Source organism: Schistocerca nitens, chromosome 1 (assembly GCF_023898315.1).
Source record: "Schistocerca nitens isolate TAMUIC-IGC-003100 chromosome 1, iqSchNite1.1, whole genome shotgun sequence".
Taxonomy (NCBI): Eukaryota; Metazoa; Arthropoda; class Insecta; order Orthoptera; family Acrididae; genus Schistocerca; species Schistocerca nitens.
Window position 1 is genome coordinate 843,233,687 of NC_064614.1, and position 12,959 is coordinate 843,246,645.

At 43.0% G+C, this 12,959-nt stretch overlaps 1 protein-coding gene across 1 annotated transcript in view; it reads left to right on the top strand.

Moving 5' to 3' along the window:
* LOC126263189 (ubiquitin carboxyl-terminal hydrolase 34) overlaps positions 1-12,959 on the top strand; it is a 524,696-nt gene that overhangs the window by 299,409 nt on the left and 212,328 nt on the right. Inside the window, exon 32 of the mRNA XM_049960250.1 lies at positions 2,225-2,391. Coding sequence (XP_049816207.1) covers positions 2,225-2,391 — 167 coding nt within the window. The remainder of the gene's footprint in view (positions 1-2,224; positions 2,392-12,959) is intronic.

Here is a 12,959-nt window from a genome sequence, read left to right on the forward strand (position 1 = left end):
ACGTGAAAATTTCTGCCCCTCTAACTGTGCCCTGCTGTGGTCAGCAGCAGATGTGTGAAAATCATGTGGGGAAACACTTGTTAACTAAAACTGTCACATGTAAAGTGCATTGAACATGGTGTGAATAAATTGTGTACATCTGTGTGGATGTGAAGGACAATGAATTATCTCTTATGTATCCAGTAGATTATTGGTTTCATATTTTTGCTCTAGTGTTCGTTATCTTGTATTTAAACTGGAATCTTTGTGTCATTAATTTAAATTTTGTAAAAAAAGTTATTGCTCAGTAGAATTTTGATTAGAGCTTCTGATACATTTTTTTTGTAATAACAGTAAAGCATTATTATAAAAGACTGAGATACATAACACTGAGTTGCATTTAGGGTGAGATAAATTATGTTGGCCTAAGTGCTTCCTCCAACAAGGCCTCAGCCAGTTCTTACTATCCTTCTTGTTGGTCTGAACAGCTATTTCTAACAGTCCTGCAATTATGGAGACATTACATAACTTTGAGACACTGCATAGCAGCAGATAAAAAGTGTTCCTATTATATTTTACTGCTTATAATAATTTTCTCACCCTACACTTTCATGCTACTCTATGCCTATTTCTGTTGGAGTAGGTAAATTGTTACGCAGTATTTTTGTACCCGGCAAATTTACTATTATCACAAGATTCTCAAAAACGTCTCTCTAATTATGTGCATTAGTAAATTTTGTTGTTGTTTTTGTATTGTGTTGGCAGGGACTTGTATTTTTGATTTGCTGTGTACAATATCAAGGAAAAAATATTTGAACTAAGAAAGAGATGGCATTGGCATCAATAAAATCTTGTTTTCATTATGTTAGTACATGAAGCACAATAAGGTAAATCAAGTATCAACTTGAGGGACATAATAGTTTCATTTATATGGATTTTTAAGTACCTCTTTGCCTTGCTTTCAAATTGACAGTGTGGAATACTGTGGCATCATAAAATACTTTGTTTTGAGCTGTTTATAACAAATGGAAAATTTCTCCAGAATTGGTGGATGTTTGCAAGGAATCTACTGCTTCATTTTCAACCATTACAAAATGGTTGCTTGAATTCAAATGTGGCTATACATCTCATGAATATTATCCATATGAAGGAAGTTTTAAAACTGCAACAAAAGGTATAAATATCGAGAACGTTAACAAAGTGGTGCTGGATGATCAGGTGTTAAAGGTGTGTGGTGTAGCTGATGCCATAGGCAAATCAAAGGAAATAGTATTTGACAGGAATGAATTGGCTGTGGGAAAGCTTGGTACAAGATGGTGGACTTTTTTCTGTACTGACCAAACACAGATATGGAAAAAAATCTCTCAGTAATGTTTTGATCTATTTAGAAAGAATTCAATTAAATTTGAGCACACATTTGTTACTGTTGGTTAGAGATGAGTCTACCACTTCAATTAAGAAATGTTTTCAAGGTTGTGAATGGAAGCTGATGACCCTGCACAAAAGAAGGCTGAAGTTGCTTTCTTATTGGATGCATTGTTAAGGATGAAAGGATAACTAGTGATTACTGTACAGGTCTTCTGGAGCAAGTGGCTGCTTGATAAAAAAAGGGTAACAAAAGAGATCATGATGTCAAATGAAAAAAAGAGCAAGAAGACATTTGGCATCAGAACAGTTCACCTGCTGACTGTGATGTGAAGGCAGTGGGAAAACAAAACGATTTGAATTCTAAATTCTTTGTATGCCCACACCGTTCACCAGATCTTACAGCCTGCATCTAAAGAAATAAGTGGCTGTGAAAATGTTTTGAACCCACAGCATTACACTTTGCAGAAACAACCATTGGATACTGAATGTTGGACAATGTGTGTTTCCCTAAAAGGTGGCTATGCCAAAAAATTTGCACTTTTTACTTGTAGAACATAAGATTTGAGTCCTAGCCATTACCAGTTTACAGCCATTTACCTTTCCCTTGCAGAGAGGTTTACTCTTTTCTACAATACTTTTTGCAGAATAAAAGGTTACTTTTAAATTCTCTTTTCGCTTTGCAGCATTTTAAGTAAAATACTAGCAGCATGTTCATAACATATTAATGAATGCAAACAATTTTCCAATGTTTTCAACACTGACCTGTAGTTGTTTCTTATAAAATTTGAGTTTTGCCAATGGTCATTATGTTGAAAAATATGTAGCTTCCTGAAAAACCTGTGGAGGTTGGTTTTCATGTGAAACTTTTATTTTTCAGGGCATGTTTTAAGAAGCTGCCTCATATCTTGTGCTTCAATACTATGCGTTATACATTCAACATGTCAACAATGTTGAAAGAGAAAGTCAATACCCATTTTTCCTTTCCATTGCGACTGGATATGTCAGGCTATGTTGAGAAACATCTGATGCCTCAACATTATCAAGGTAATCCACACATAAATATAATAGAGGGAGACATTCCACGTGGGAAAAATATATCTAAAACCACAGATGATGTGACTTACCGAACGAAAGTGCTGGCAGGTCGATAGACACACAAACAAACACACGAAATTCAAGCTTTCGCAACAAACTGTTGCCTCATCAGGAAAGAGGGAAGGAGAGGGAAAGACAAAAGGATGTGGGTTTTAAGGGAGAGGGTAAGGAGTCATTCCAATCCTGGGAGCGGAAAGACTTACCTTAGGGGAAAAAAAGGGGGTAACTCGCACACACACACATATCCATCCGCACATACACAGACAAAAGCAGACATTTGTAAAGGCAAAGAGTTTGGGCAGAGATGTCAGTCGAGGCGGAAGTACAGAGGCAAAGATGTTGTTGAAAGACAGGTGAGGCATGAGCGGCGGCAAATTGAAATTAGCGGAGATTGAGGCCTGGCGGATAACGAGAAGAGAGGATATACTGAAGGGCAAGTTCCCATCTCCGGAGTTCTGACAGATTGGTGTTAGTGGGAAGTATCCAGATAACCCAGACGGTGTAACACGGTGCCAAGATGTGCTGGCCGTGCACCAAGGCATGTTTAGCCACAGGGTGATCCTCATTACCAACAAACACTGTCTGCCTGTGTCCATTCATGCGAATGGACAGTTTCTTGCTGGTCATTCCCACATAGAAAGCTTCACAGTGTAGGCAGGTCATTTGGTAAATCACGTGGGTGCTTTCACACGTGGCTCTGCCTTTGATCGTGTACACCTTCTGGGTTACAGGACTAGAGTAGGTGGTGGTGGGAGGGTGCATGGGACAGGTTTTACACCGGGGGCGGTTACAAGGGTAGGAGCCAGAGGGTAGGGAAGGTGGTTTGGGGATTTCATAGGGATGAACTAAGAGGTTACGAAGGTTAGGTGGACGGCGGAAAGACACTCTTGGTGGAGTGGGGAGGATTTCATGAAGGATGGAGCTCATTTCAGGGCAGGATTTGAGGAAGTCGTATCCCTGCTGGAGAGCCACATTCAGAGTCTGATCCAGTCCCGGAAAGTATCCTGTCACAAGTGGGGCACTTTTGTGGTTCTTCTGTGGGAGGTTCTGGGTTTGAGGAGATGAGGAAGTGGCTCTGGTTATTTGCTTCTGTACCAGGTCAGGAGGGTAGTTGCGGGATGCGAAAGCTGTTTTCAGGTTGTTGGTGTAATGGTTCAGGGATTCCGGACTGGAGCAGATTCGTTTGCCACAAAGACCTAGGCTGTAGGGAAGGGACCGTTTGATGTGGAATGGGTGGCAGCTGTCATAATGGAGGTACTGTTGCTTGTTGGTGGGTTTGATGTGGACGGACGTGTGAAGCTGGCCATTGGACAGGTGGAGGTCAACGTCAAGGAAAGTGGCATGGGATTTGGAGTAGGACCAGGTGAATCTGATGGAACCAAAGGAGTTGAGGTTGGAGAGGATATTCTGGAGTTCTTCTTCACTGTGAGTCCAGATCATGAAGATGTCATCAATAAATCTGTACCAAACTTTGGGTTGGCAGGCCTGGGTAACCAAGAAGGCTTCCTCTAAGCGACCCATGAATAGGTTAGTGTACGAGGGGGCCATCCTGGTACCCATGGCTGTTCCCTTTAATTGTTGGTATGTCTGGCCTTCGAAAGTGAAGAAGTTGTGGGTTAGGATGAAGCTGGGACTGGATCAGACTCTGAATGTGGCTCTCCAGCAGGGATACGACTTCCTCAAATCCTGCCCTGAAATGAGCTCCATCCTTCATGAAATCCTCCCCACTCCTCCAAGAGTGTCTTTCCGCCTTCCACCTAACCTTCGTAACCTCTTAGTTCATCCCTATGAAATCCCCAAACCACCTTCCCTACCCTCTGGCTCCTACCCTTGTAACCGCCCCCGGTGTAAAACCTGTCCCATGCACCCACCCACCACCACCTACTCCAGTCCTGTAACCCGGAAGGTGTACACGATCAAAGGCAGAGCCACATGTGAAAGCACCCACGTGATTTACCATCTGACCTGCCTACACTGTGAAGCTTTCTATGTGGGAATGACCAACAACAAACTGTCCATTCGCATGAATGGACACAGGCAGACAGTGTTTGTTGGTAATGAGGATCACCCTGTGGCTAAACATGCCTTGGTGCACGGCCAGCACATCTTGGCACAGTGTTACACCATCTGGGTTATCTGGATACTTCCCACTAACACCAATCTGTCAGAACTCCGGAGATGGGAACTTGCCCTTCAGTATATCCTCTCTTCTCGTTATCCGCCAGGCCTCAATCTCCGCTAATTTCAATTTGCCGCCGCTCATACCTCACCTGTCTTTCAACAACATCTTTGCCTCTGTACTTCCGCCTCGACTGACACCTCTGCCCAAACTCTTTGCCTTTGCAAATGTCTGCTTGTGTCTGTGTATGTGCGGATGGATATGTGTGTGTGTGTGTGCGCGAGTTACCCCCTTTTTTCCCCCTAAGGTAAGTCTTTCCGCTCCCGGGATTGGAATGACTCCTTACCCTCTCCCTTAAAACCCACATCGTTTCGTCTTTCCCTCTCCTTCCCTCTTTCCTGATGAGGCAACAGTTTGTTGCGAAAGCTTGAATTTCGTGTGTATGTTTGTGTTTGTTTGTGTGTCTGTCGACCTGCCAGCACTTTCGTTCGGTAAGTCACATCATCTGTGTTTTTAGATATATTAATCCACTCATAATCTTATTATCATTTCATGATCATGTGCCTTGGATTTTTGTTATAAAAGTACTGGAATAATTAGTGTTTATCATTATTCATATTTTCTTCTGTGTGTCTTTTCCATAAAAATTAGTGTATTAAACAACTGGGAAAGACCAGCGTGGAATAACAATAAGATTATGAAGAGAATAGGTTGCTGCTCACCATATAATGTGTGTGGTGAGTGGCAATTTTCCTTTACTTTATATTAGATTAGATACGCAGTTTGTTCCATAGACACACAATGAGGAGATCCTCAAGGATATGAATCATTGCTTATTTTCTGGTTTATGTCCTGTTTAGTCAAGATGGTAATGAACTGGATATAGTGAGGTTGCAGTACAGGTTATGAAAGAAACAGAAATATTTTTTAAAAAGTTGAATGAAATAATTGCTTGTAATAAGCGGAATACACTCCTGGAAATTGAAATAAGAACACCGTGAATTCATTGTCCCAGGACGGGGAAACTTTATTGACACATTCCTGGGGTCAGATACATCACATGATCACACTGACAGAACCACAGGCACATAGACACAGGCAACAGAGCATGCACAATGTCGGCACTAGTACAGTGTATATCCACCTTTCGCAGCAATGCAGGCTGCTATTCTCCCATGGAGACGATCGTAGAGATGCTGGATGTAGTCCTGTGGAACGGCTTGCCATGCCATTTCCACCTGGCGCCTCTGTTGGACCAGCGTTCGTGCTGGACGTGCAGACCGCGTGAGACGACGCTTCATCCAGTCCCAAACATGCTCAATGGGGGACAGATCCGGAGATCTTGCTGGCCAGGGTAGTGGACTTACACCTTTTAGAGCACGTTGGGTGGCACAGGATACATGCGGACGTGCATTGTCCTGTTGGAACAGCAAGTTCCCTTGCCGGTCTAGGAATGGTAGAACGATGGGTTCGATGACGGTTTGGATGTACCGTGCACTATTCAGTGTCCCCTCGACGATCACCAGTGGTGTACGGCCAGTGTAGGAGATCGCTCCCCACACCATGATGCCGGGTGTTGGCCCTGTGTGCCTCGGTCGTATGCAGTCCTGATTGTGGCGCTCACCTGCACGGCGCCAAACACGCATACGACCATCATTGGCACCAAGGCAGAAGCGACTCTCATCGCTGAAGACGACACGTCTCCATTCATCCCTCCATTCACGCCTGTCGCGACACCACTGGAGGCGGGCTGCACGATGTTGGGGCGTGAGCGGAAGATGGCCTAACGGTGTGCGGGACCGTAGCCCAGCTTCATGGAGACGGTTGCGAATGGTCCTCGCCGATACCCCAGGAGCAACAGTGTCCCTAATTTGCTGGGAAGTGGCGGTGCGGTCCCCTACGGCACTGCGTAGGATCCTACGGTCTTGGCGTGCATCCGTGCGCCGCTGCGGTCCGGTCCCAGGTCGACGGGCACGTGCACCTTCCGCCGACCACTGGCGACAACATCGATGTACTGTGGAGACCTCACGCCCCACGTGTTGAGCAATTCGGCGGTACGTCCACCCGGCCTCCCGCATGCCCACTGTACGCCCTCGCTCAAAGTCCGTCAACTGCACATACGGTTCACGTCCACGCTGTCGCGGCATGCTACCAGTGTTAAAGACTGCGATGGAGCTCCGTATGCCACGGCAAACTGGCTGACACTGACGGCGGCGGTGCACAAATGCTGCGCAGCTAGCGCCATTCGACGGCCAACACCGCGGTTCCTGGTGTGTCCGCTGTGCCGTGCGTGTGATCATTGCTTGTACAGCCCTCTCGCAGTGTCCGGAGCAAGTATGGTGGGTCTGACACACCGGTGTCAATGTGTTCTTTTTTCCATTTCCAGGAGTGTATAATAGCACCCTGCCACTTCCCCTAATAATCATTTCCACTTTCAGTAAGTTCATAAATATGTTGGGACATTGAAAAAAGTGCCAAATGATGATTCATGTATTTACTGCATTCATTCATCTGTTTTGTTACAAATTTGACATGCTTAACTGAATTTCACATTATTTTTTTTAAACTTCCGCTGTAATAAAGATGAATTTATCTGTGCTGCTATTATTAATGATTTTGTATAAAAAAGAACTTAATTTATCAACTAGACTAATCAAAAAAAGTTGGTGGACACCTCTTTTAACATTGCAGATATAACATTCTCATCAATCTCATAATGCTGTTACATCAGCAGCAGCCTGACCAGTCCCTTCTTGAACAATAGCATTCTTCATTATCCTCTGTCAAAGTATATTGTGCACACTTTTGTTACAACACCAAAAGCAGGTGAAAAATTGTGTCATTAAAGTGGCTGCCAGTTGGCTTTTGATGAGGAGTTCTTTTCATTGCTACAGCTCTGATACGTGGAGCTCATGCAGGCAAATGCAGTGCAGTTCAGGATCTCTTTCAAAATGTGTAAAATTCTCACAGTATGGGACTGAGGAGCCTAGTTTCAAAGACCACAAAGTAAAGCATTTTATAAAACTGAACTTTAAAGTAATATGAGATCTCTTGTCAACAATAGATAACTTCACCTAAACATATATTATAAAACCACCTACAAACGACAGACAAATAGACCTAAAATCAGCAATTAATTTCATAAGATCCAAATATGGAGATTAGTGTCTTTGAAAACTAAGCTTATTTCATGCAAATAATTTAGGCGTGAAGAAGACCAGTAGACAACTCTCTCTGTTCCTACTCTCTTCTACTCCTGAACTATTTTAATTCTGCCAGAACTTTCCATGTTGTTACATACCTGTTTTATTTTTATTATATATTTAAAATAGATGTTTTCTTTAATTTCCACATATGTCATAGTAGGATAGAAGTGTGTAAACAGTTATTGAAAACAAATGGTCATGGGAAACATAGACTGTTTGTTGCAATGCTATACTCACAACAAAGAGGAGGCATTGTGTTGCAGACAGGCACAATGAAAAGACTGCTAAACATTTAATCTTTTGGTCAAAAAGTACTTATCATGTGCAGTAATGTAGACGTGTGGTAATAAGGAGGAAGCATGGGGTGGGAAGTATAACATGGTAGGGGTGGGGGAAAATGTGTGCTGTTTTTGGTAATGTGTAGGGATATTGTGGTGATAGGATTGGCTGCTAAGTACTGAGTCCAGAAGCTGTGATCAGGGTTTCGGAGGGTGGGGGAGGGGGGGACGTATAGATGAGAAAAGATTGTAAGACTGTAGGTGTGTTAGGGAAAAGGAGGCATGTGTAGTGCTGGAGTAGAAGCACGGTAGGGGATTGGTGGTGGGGGGTTACAGGAATAGTAGGATATGTTGGATGGAGAGTTCCCAGCAGCATAGCTCAGACAAGCTCATGTTGATAGGGGGTATCCAGATGACACAGACTTTGAAGCTGTCGTTGAAGTGGTGCACATTATGTTGGATTAAATGTTGAACAACTGGGTGGTGTGGTCCAGCTGTCTCTCGGCTACAATTTGTCAGTGACCATTCATTTAGACAGACAGCTTGTTAATTCTGATGTCCACATAGTAAGCAGCACAGTGGTTGCAGTTTAGTTTGTAGATCACATGACTGTTTTTGCAGGCAGCACTGCCTGTGGCTAGATGGAAGATGCCTGTGACAGGTCTGGACTAGACGGTAGTGGGAAGATGTATGAGACAGGTTTTGCATCTAGGTCTGTTGTGGGGATATGAGCCAGAAGGCAAGGGGTTGGAGGAGGGATGTAGGAAGGGTGCACAAGGACATTGTGTGAGTTTATTGGGTGGTGGAATACCACTGTGAAGAGGTGGGGAGGATAGTGGGTAGTATATACCTCATTTCAGGGCATGATGAAAGTTGAAATCCTGGTGAAGAAAGTGGTTCAGTTGCTCCAATCCTGGGTGTTACTAAGTCATTAGAGGAATGATTGATTGTGGCTGGACAATGGGTAGATGGGAGGTGGTAGATGACTGGAGGGAGAAGGCACAGGAGATCTATTCCTGGACAGGATTGAGGAGGAGAGGGGGTTAATTTCTGTCTCTGAAGGCCTCAGTGAGATCCTTGGCATACTTTCAGATGGGCTACTTGTCACTATGAATACGAAGCCCATGAGTGGCTTGGCTGTATGGAAGGGACTTCCTCATATGGAGTCAGTGGCAGCTGTCGAAGTAGAGGCATTTCTGATGGTCAGTAAGTGTGATGTGGATGGAGGTATTGATGTAGCAATCCTTGTGGTGGTCAGCATCAAGGAAGATCCCACTAAAGAGTTCATCACTCTTTGGTGATTTCGTGACTAGCTACCATGGGGCTCCAGCTTTGCAGCACCTCTCCCTTTCCATGCTGCATGTCTGTCCTGCTGTTCTTTTTTCCCTCCCTTGGGCAACATGTCTTGGGTATTTTGGGGCATATATTCTGCATTTTAATAGCCTGACATCAGAAAAGCCCCTCATCTGCTTTTCTATGTTCTCCATCTCATACCCTTCCTCTGCTTTGCCGTTTGAGATTCCTCTATGTTTCCTCTTCCTCCCTGTGGGCTCCTGAAGGCTGACCCACATGTTTTACGCGTAACAGGTGACTGGGTAATATGTGATTGTGAGCCTCGGGTCGACAGGTTGGGTTCGCATGTACCCACTGATACAGGCCAGGCCCAGGGAGGGATGATTGCCTGAGCTGTGACTCTCCCAAATTGCCAATTGGTTCCTCTATCAGAAATTCGGCAGGTATGACCTGAGGTGTGAACCATCACCTAAGACGGGAGAGCGCCCCACCAAGACAGCCCCCAGTTGGAAGGAGCGTACCATTGGATACCCTGACAATCATAGGGGATTTTTTCTCACTGAGCCACTCATTTTCACCTCTGTCTGTGTCTACTAAATATAAATGGAATGAGGCTAAAGATTCAAAGACTTTTCCAGCCGCACCTTGGGTCCTTATGGTATCATGCACCGAAGGAGGTCAGTCCTTTGCTATGATTAATTCGTTTATTTTACAGAAAGGTGTTGATGCAGTTGCTGGCTCTGCAAAATCTTGCCCTTGTTTATGTAACAGGACCTTGCTTTTGGAGACCAATAGTGATTTTCAAGCCCAACAAATGCTTACAGCTTCTCTCCTCCATGGCTATTCTGTTGTGTCAAGGCCCATTGAATGCTGAAGTCTTCATGTGGTGTTATTTACACTAGGCCACTTGATTGCCTGACCGAGGGAGAAATCCAAACTTACCTCTGATAAGGGCATCACTGCAGTTCATCAGGCAATGAAAATGGTTGATGCCACCTTAATTCCTACATGCCCTCTTTTTCTCACTTTTGATCAAGTAGTGCTTCCTTCGATGACCGAAGCAGATGATGAAGTCATCACTGTCGAACTGTACATTCCAAACCCGATGTGTTGCTGCTAGGGTCAGTGTTACAACCACACTTGAATGTCCTGTAAAAACACTGCCAAATGTGTTACTTATGGTAGGGATCCCTCACAAGTGTGATTGCCTGCCACCTCCCCGCTATAACAATTGTAACGGAGACCATACTGCCTCATCCCATGAGTGCCCCATGTATCTCAATGAGTGGGATATCCAGGATATCTGGGTGAAGGGAAAAAGTACCTTTCCCTGTTGCTCACAAGTCGTTGGCTAATTGAAAGCCCTGTGTTTTACCATCTGGCACTTACCAGTACCGTTATAGCTACCCCTTGCTCCACAAAGGACATAGCCTCACAGACGTGCAACCTCAAATTCAGCACTACAGCTATAAAATTGCCCTATCACAATAGCATCCCCGTCTCCTTTTCCAGCTCCACAAGAAGCCACCAAATGTTCACCCCCGGTGGTGAGATCCCATGCTTCACAACTGGCAGGCTGGAAGGACAAAAGGAAATTAGAAATTTCAGGGAAAATCTTCAGCAGTTAGACTGCGATGAGGTGTACAAGGAACCTGATGCTAATTTAAAATGTAACTTATTTCATGATACACTTGTAAGAGAATTTGAAAACTATTTCCCCAAGAGAGTAGTTAAATCTAATTATAAGAAACCATGCAGAAAACCTTGGCTTACTAAAGGAATAAAAATATCTTGTAACCCCAAAAGGGAACTGTATCTAACAACAAGAAAGAGTAATGACCCAGAAACAGCCAAATATTATAAAAACTACTGTGATACATTAAGAAATTTATTAAAAAGTCCAGAAGCATGTGCATCATGTCTGAGATTAATACCTCTGATAACAAAATCAAAACAATTTGGAATATTATTACAAGGGAGAAAGGGCAACCAAGAGTACAGAATGAGGGCATTACCATCAAAACGAATGGAAACTTGACAAACAACAAGCCGGAAGCCAAAAACATTTTAAATAATCATTTTTTAAATGTTGTAGAGAAAATAGGATCTAAATGTTCTTTAAAAGAAGCAAGGCAGTTAATGGAAGAGGCCTTACCCACACAATTTGATACAATTTAAATTCCACCCAACTCTCGTTCTGAAAGTAGGATGATGATAAACTCTCTCAAGAATAAAAGCTCACATGGAATTGATGGCATTTCCAGCAGGATAATAGATTCCTAGCCACCTATGTAATAGCTCTCTGAATCAGGGTATCTTCCCAGATAGACTGAAGTATGCCATTGTTAAACCACTGCGTAAAAAAGAGGATATGTCTGATGTCAACAACTATCACCCAATCTCTCTTCTGACTGCCTTATCCAAAATTCTTGAAAAAGTAATGTATTGTACAGTAGCTTCACACCTTTGTAAAAACAGTTTTAACAAAATGTCAGTTTGGTTTCAAAAGGTTTTTCAACAGAAAATGCTATATATACTTTCACTAATGAAATATTAAATGCTCTGAGTAACCAGAAGTCATCCGTTGGGATTTTTTGTGATCTCTCACAGGCTTTTGATTGTGTAAATCATGGAATACTTCTAGATAAGCTCAAGTACTGTGGTATGAATGGGACAGCACTCAAATGGTTTAAATCTTACCCAACTGGAAGAGTGCAGAAAACTGAAATAAGCATTTCACATAATATGCAAAAAACTGGTGATTTCTCAAACTGGGGAACAATCAAGAATGGAGTGCCGCAAGGTTCGGTCTTGGGTCCTCTGCTGCTCTTAATATATATTAATGACTTGCCATTCTGTATTCATGAAGATGCAAAGCTGGTACTTTTTGCCTATGATACAAGTATAGCTATCACAGCCAACAGACAAGAATTAACTGATGAAATTGTAAACGATGTTTTTCAGAAAATCATTTAGTGGTTCTCTGCAAATGGGCTCTCATTAAACTTTGACAAAACACAGTATATACAGTTCCACACAGAATGACACCATTAGTAAATATAGACTGCGATCAGAAATCGGTAGCTAAGGTAGAATATTCAAAATTTCTATGTGTATGTATTGATAAGCTGAAAAAAACTGGAAAAAACACACTGAACATCTGCTGAAATGTTTGAGTTCAGCTACTTTGCTATTAGAGTCATTGCAAATTTTGGCGATATACATCTCCATAAATTAGCTTACCACACCTATTTTCATTCTCTCCTTTTGCATGGCATCATATTCTGGGGTAACTCATCATTGAGTAAAAGGGTGTTCATTGCACAAAAGCGTGTGATGAGAATAATTGCTGGAGCTCATCCAAGATCATCCTGCCGATCCTTATTTAAAGAGCTAGGGATCTTCACTGTAGCCTCACTATATATATAAACAAAGATGATGTGACTTACCAAATGAAAGTGCTGGCAGGTCGACAGACACACAAACAAACACAAACATACACACAAAATTCAAGCTTTCACAACAAACTGTTGCCTCATCAGGAAAGAGGGAAGGAGAGGGAAAGACGAAAGGATGTGGGTTTTAAGGGAGAGGGTAAGGAGTCATTCCAATCCCGGGAGC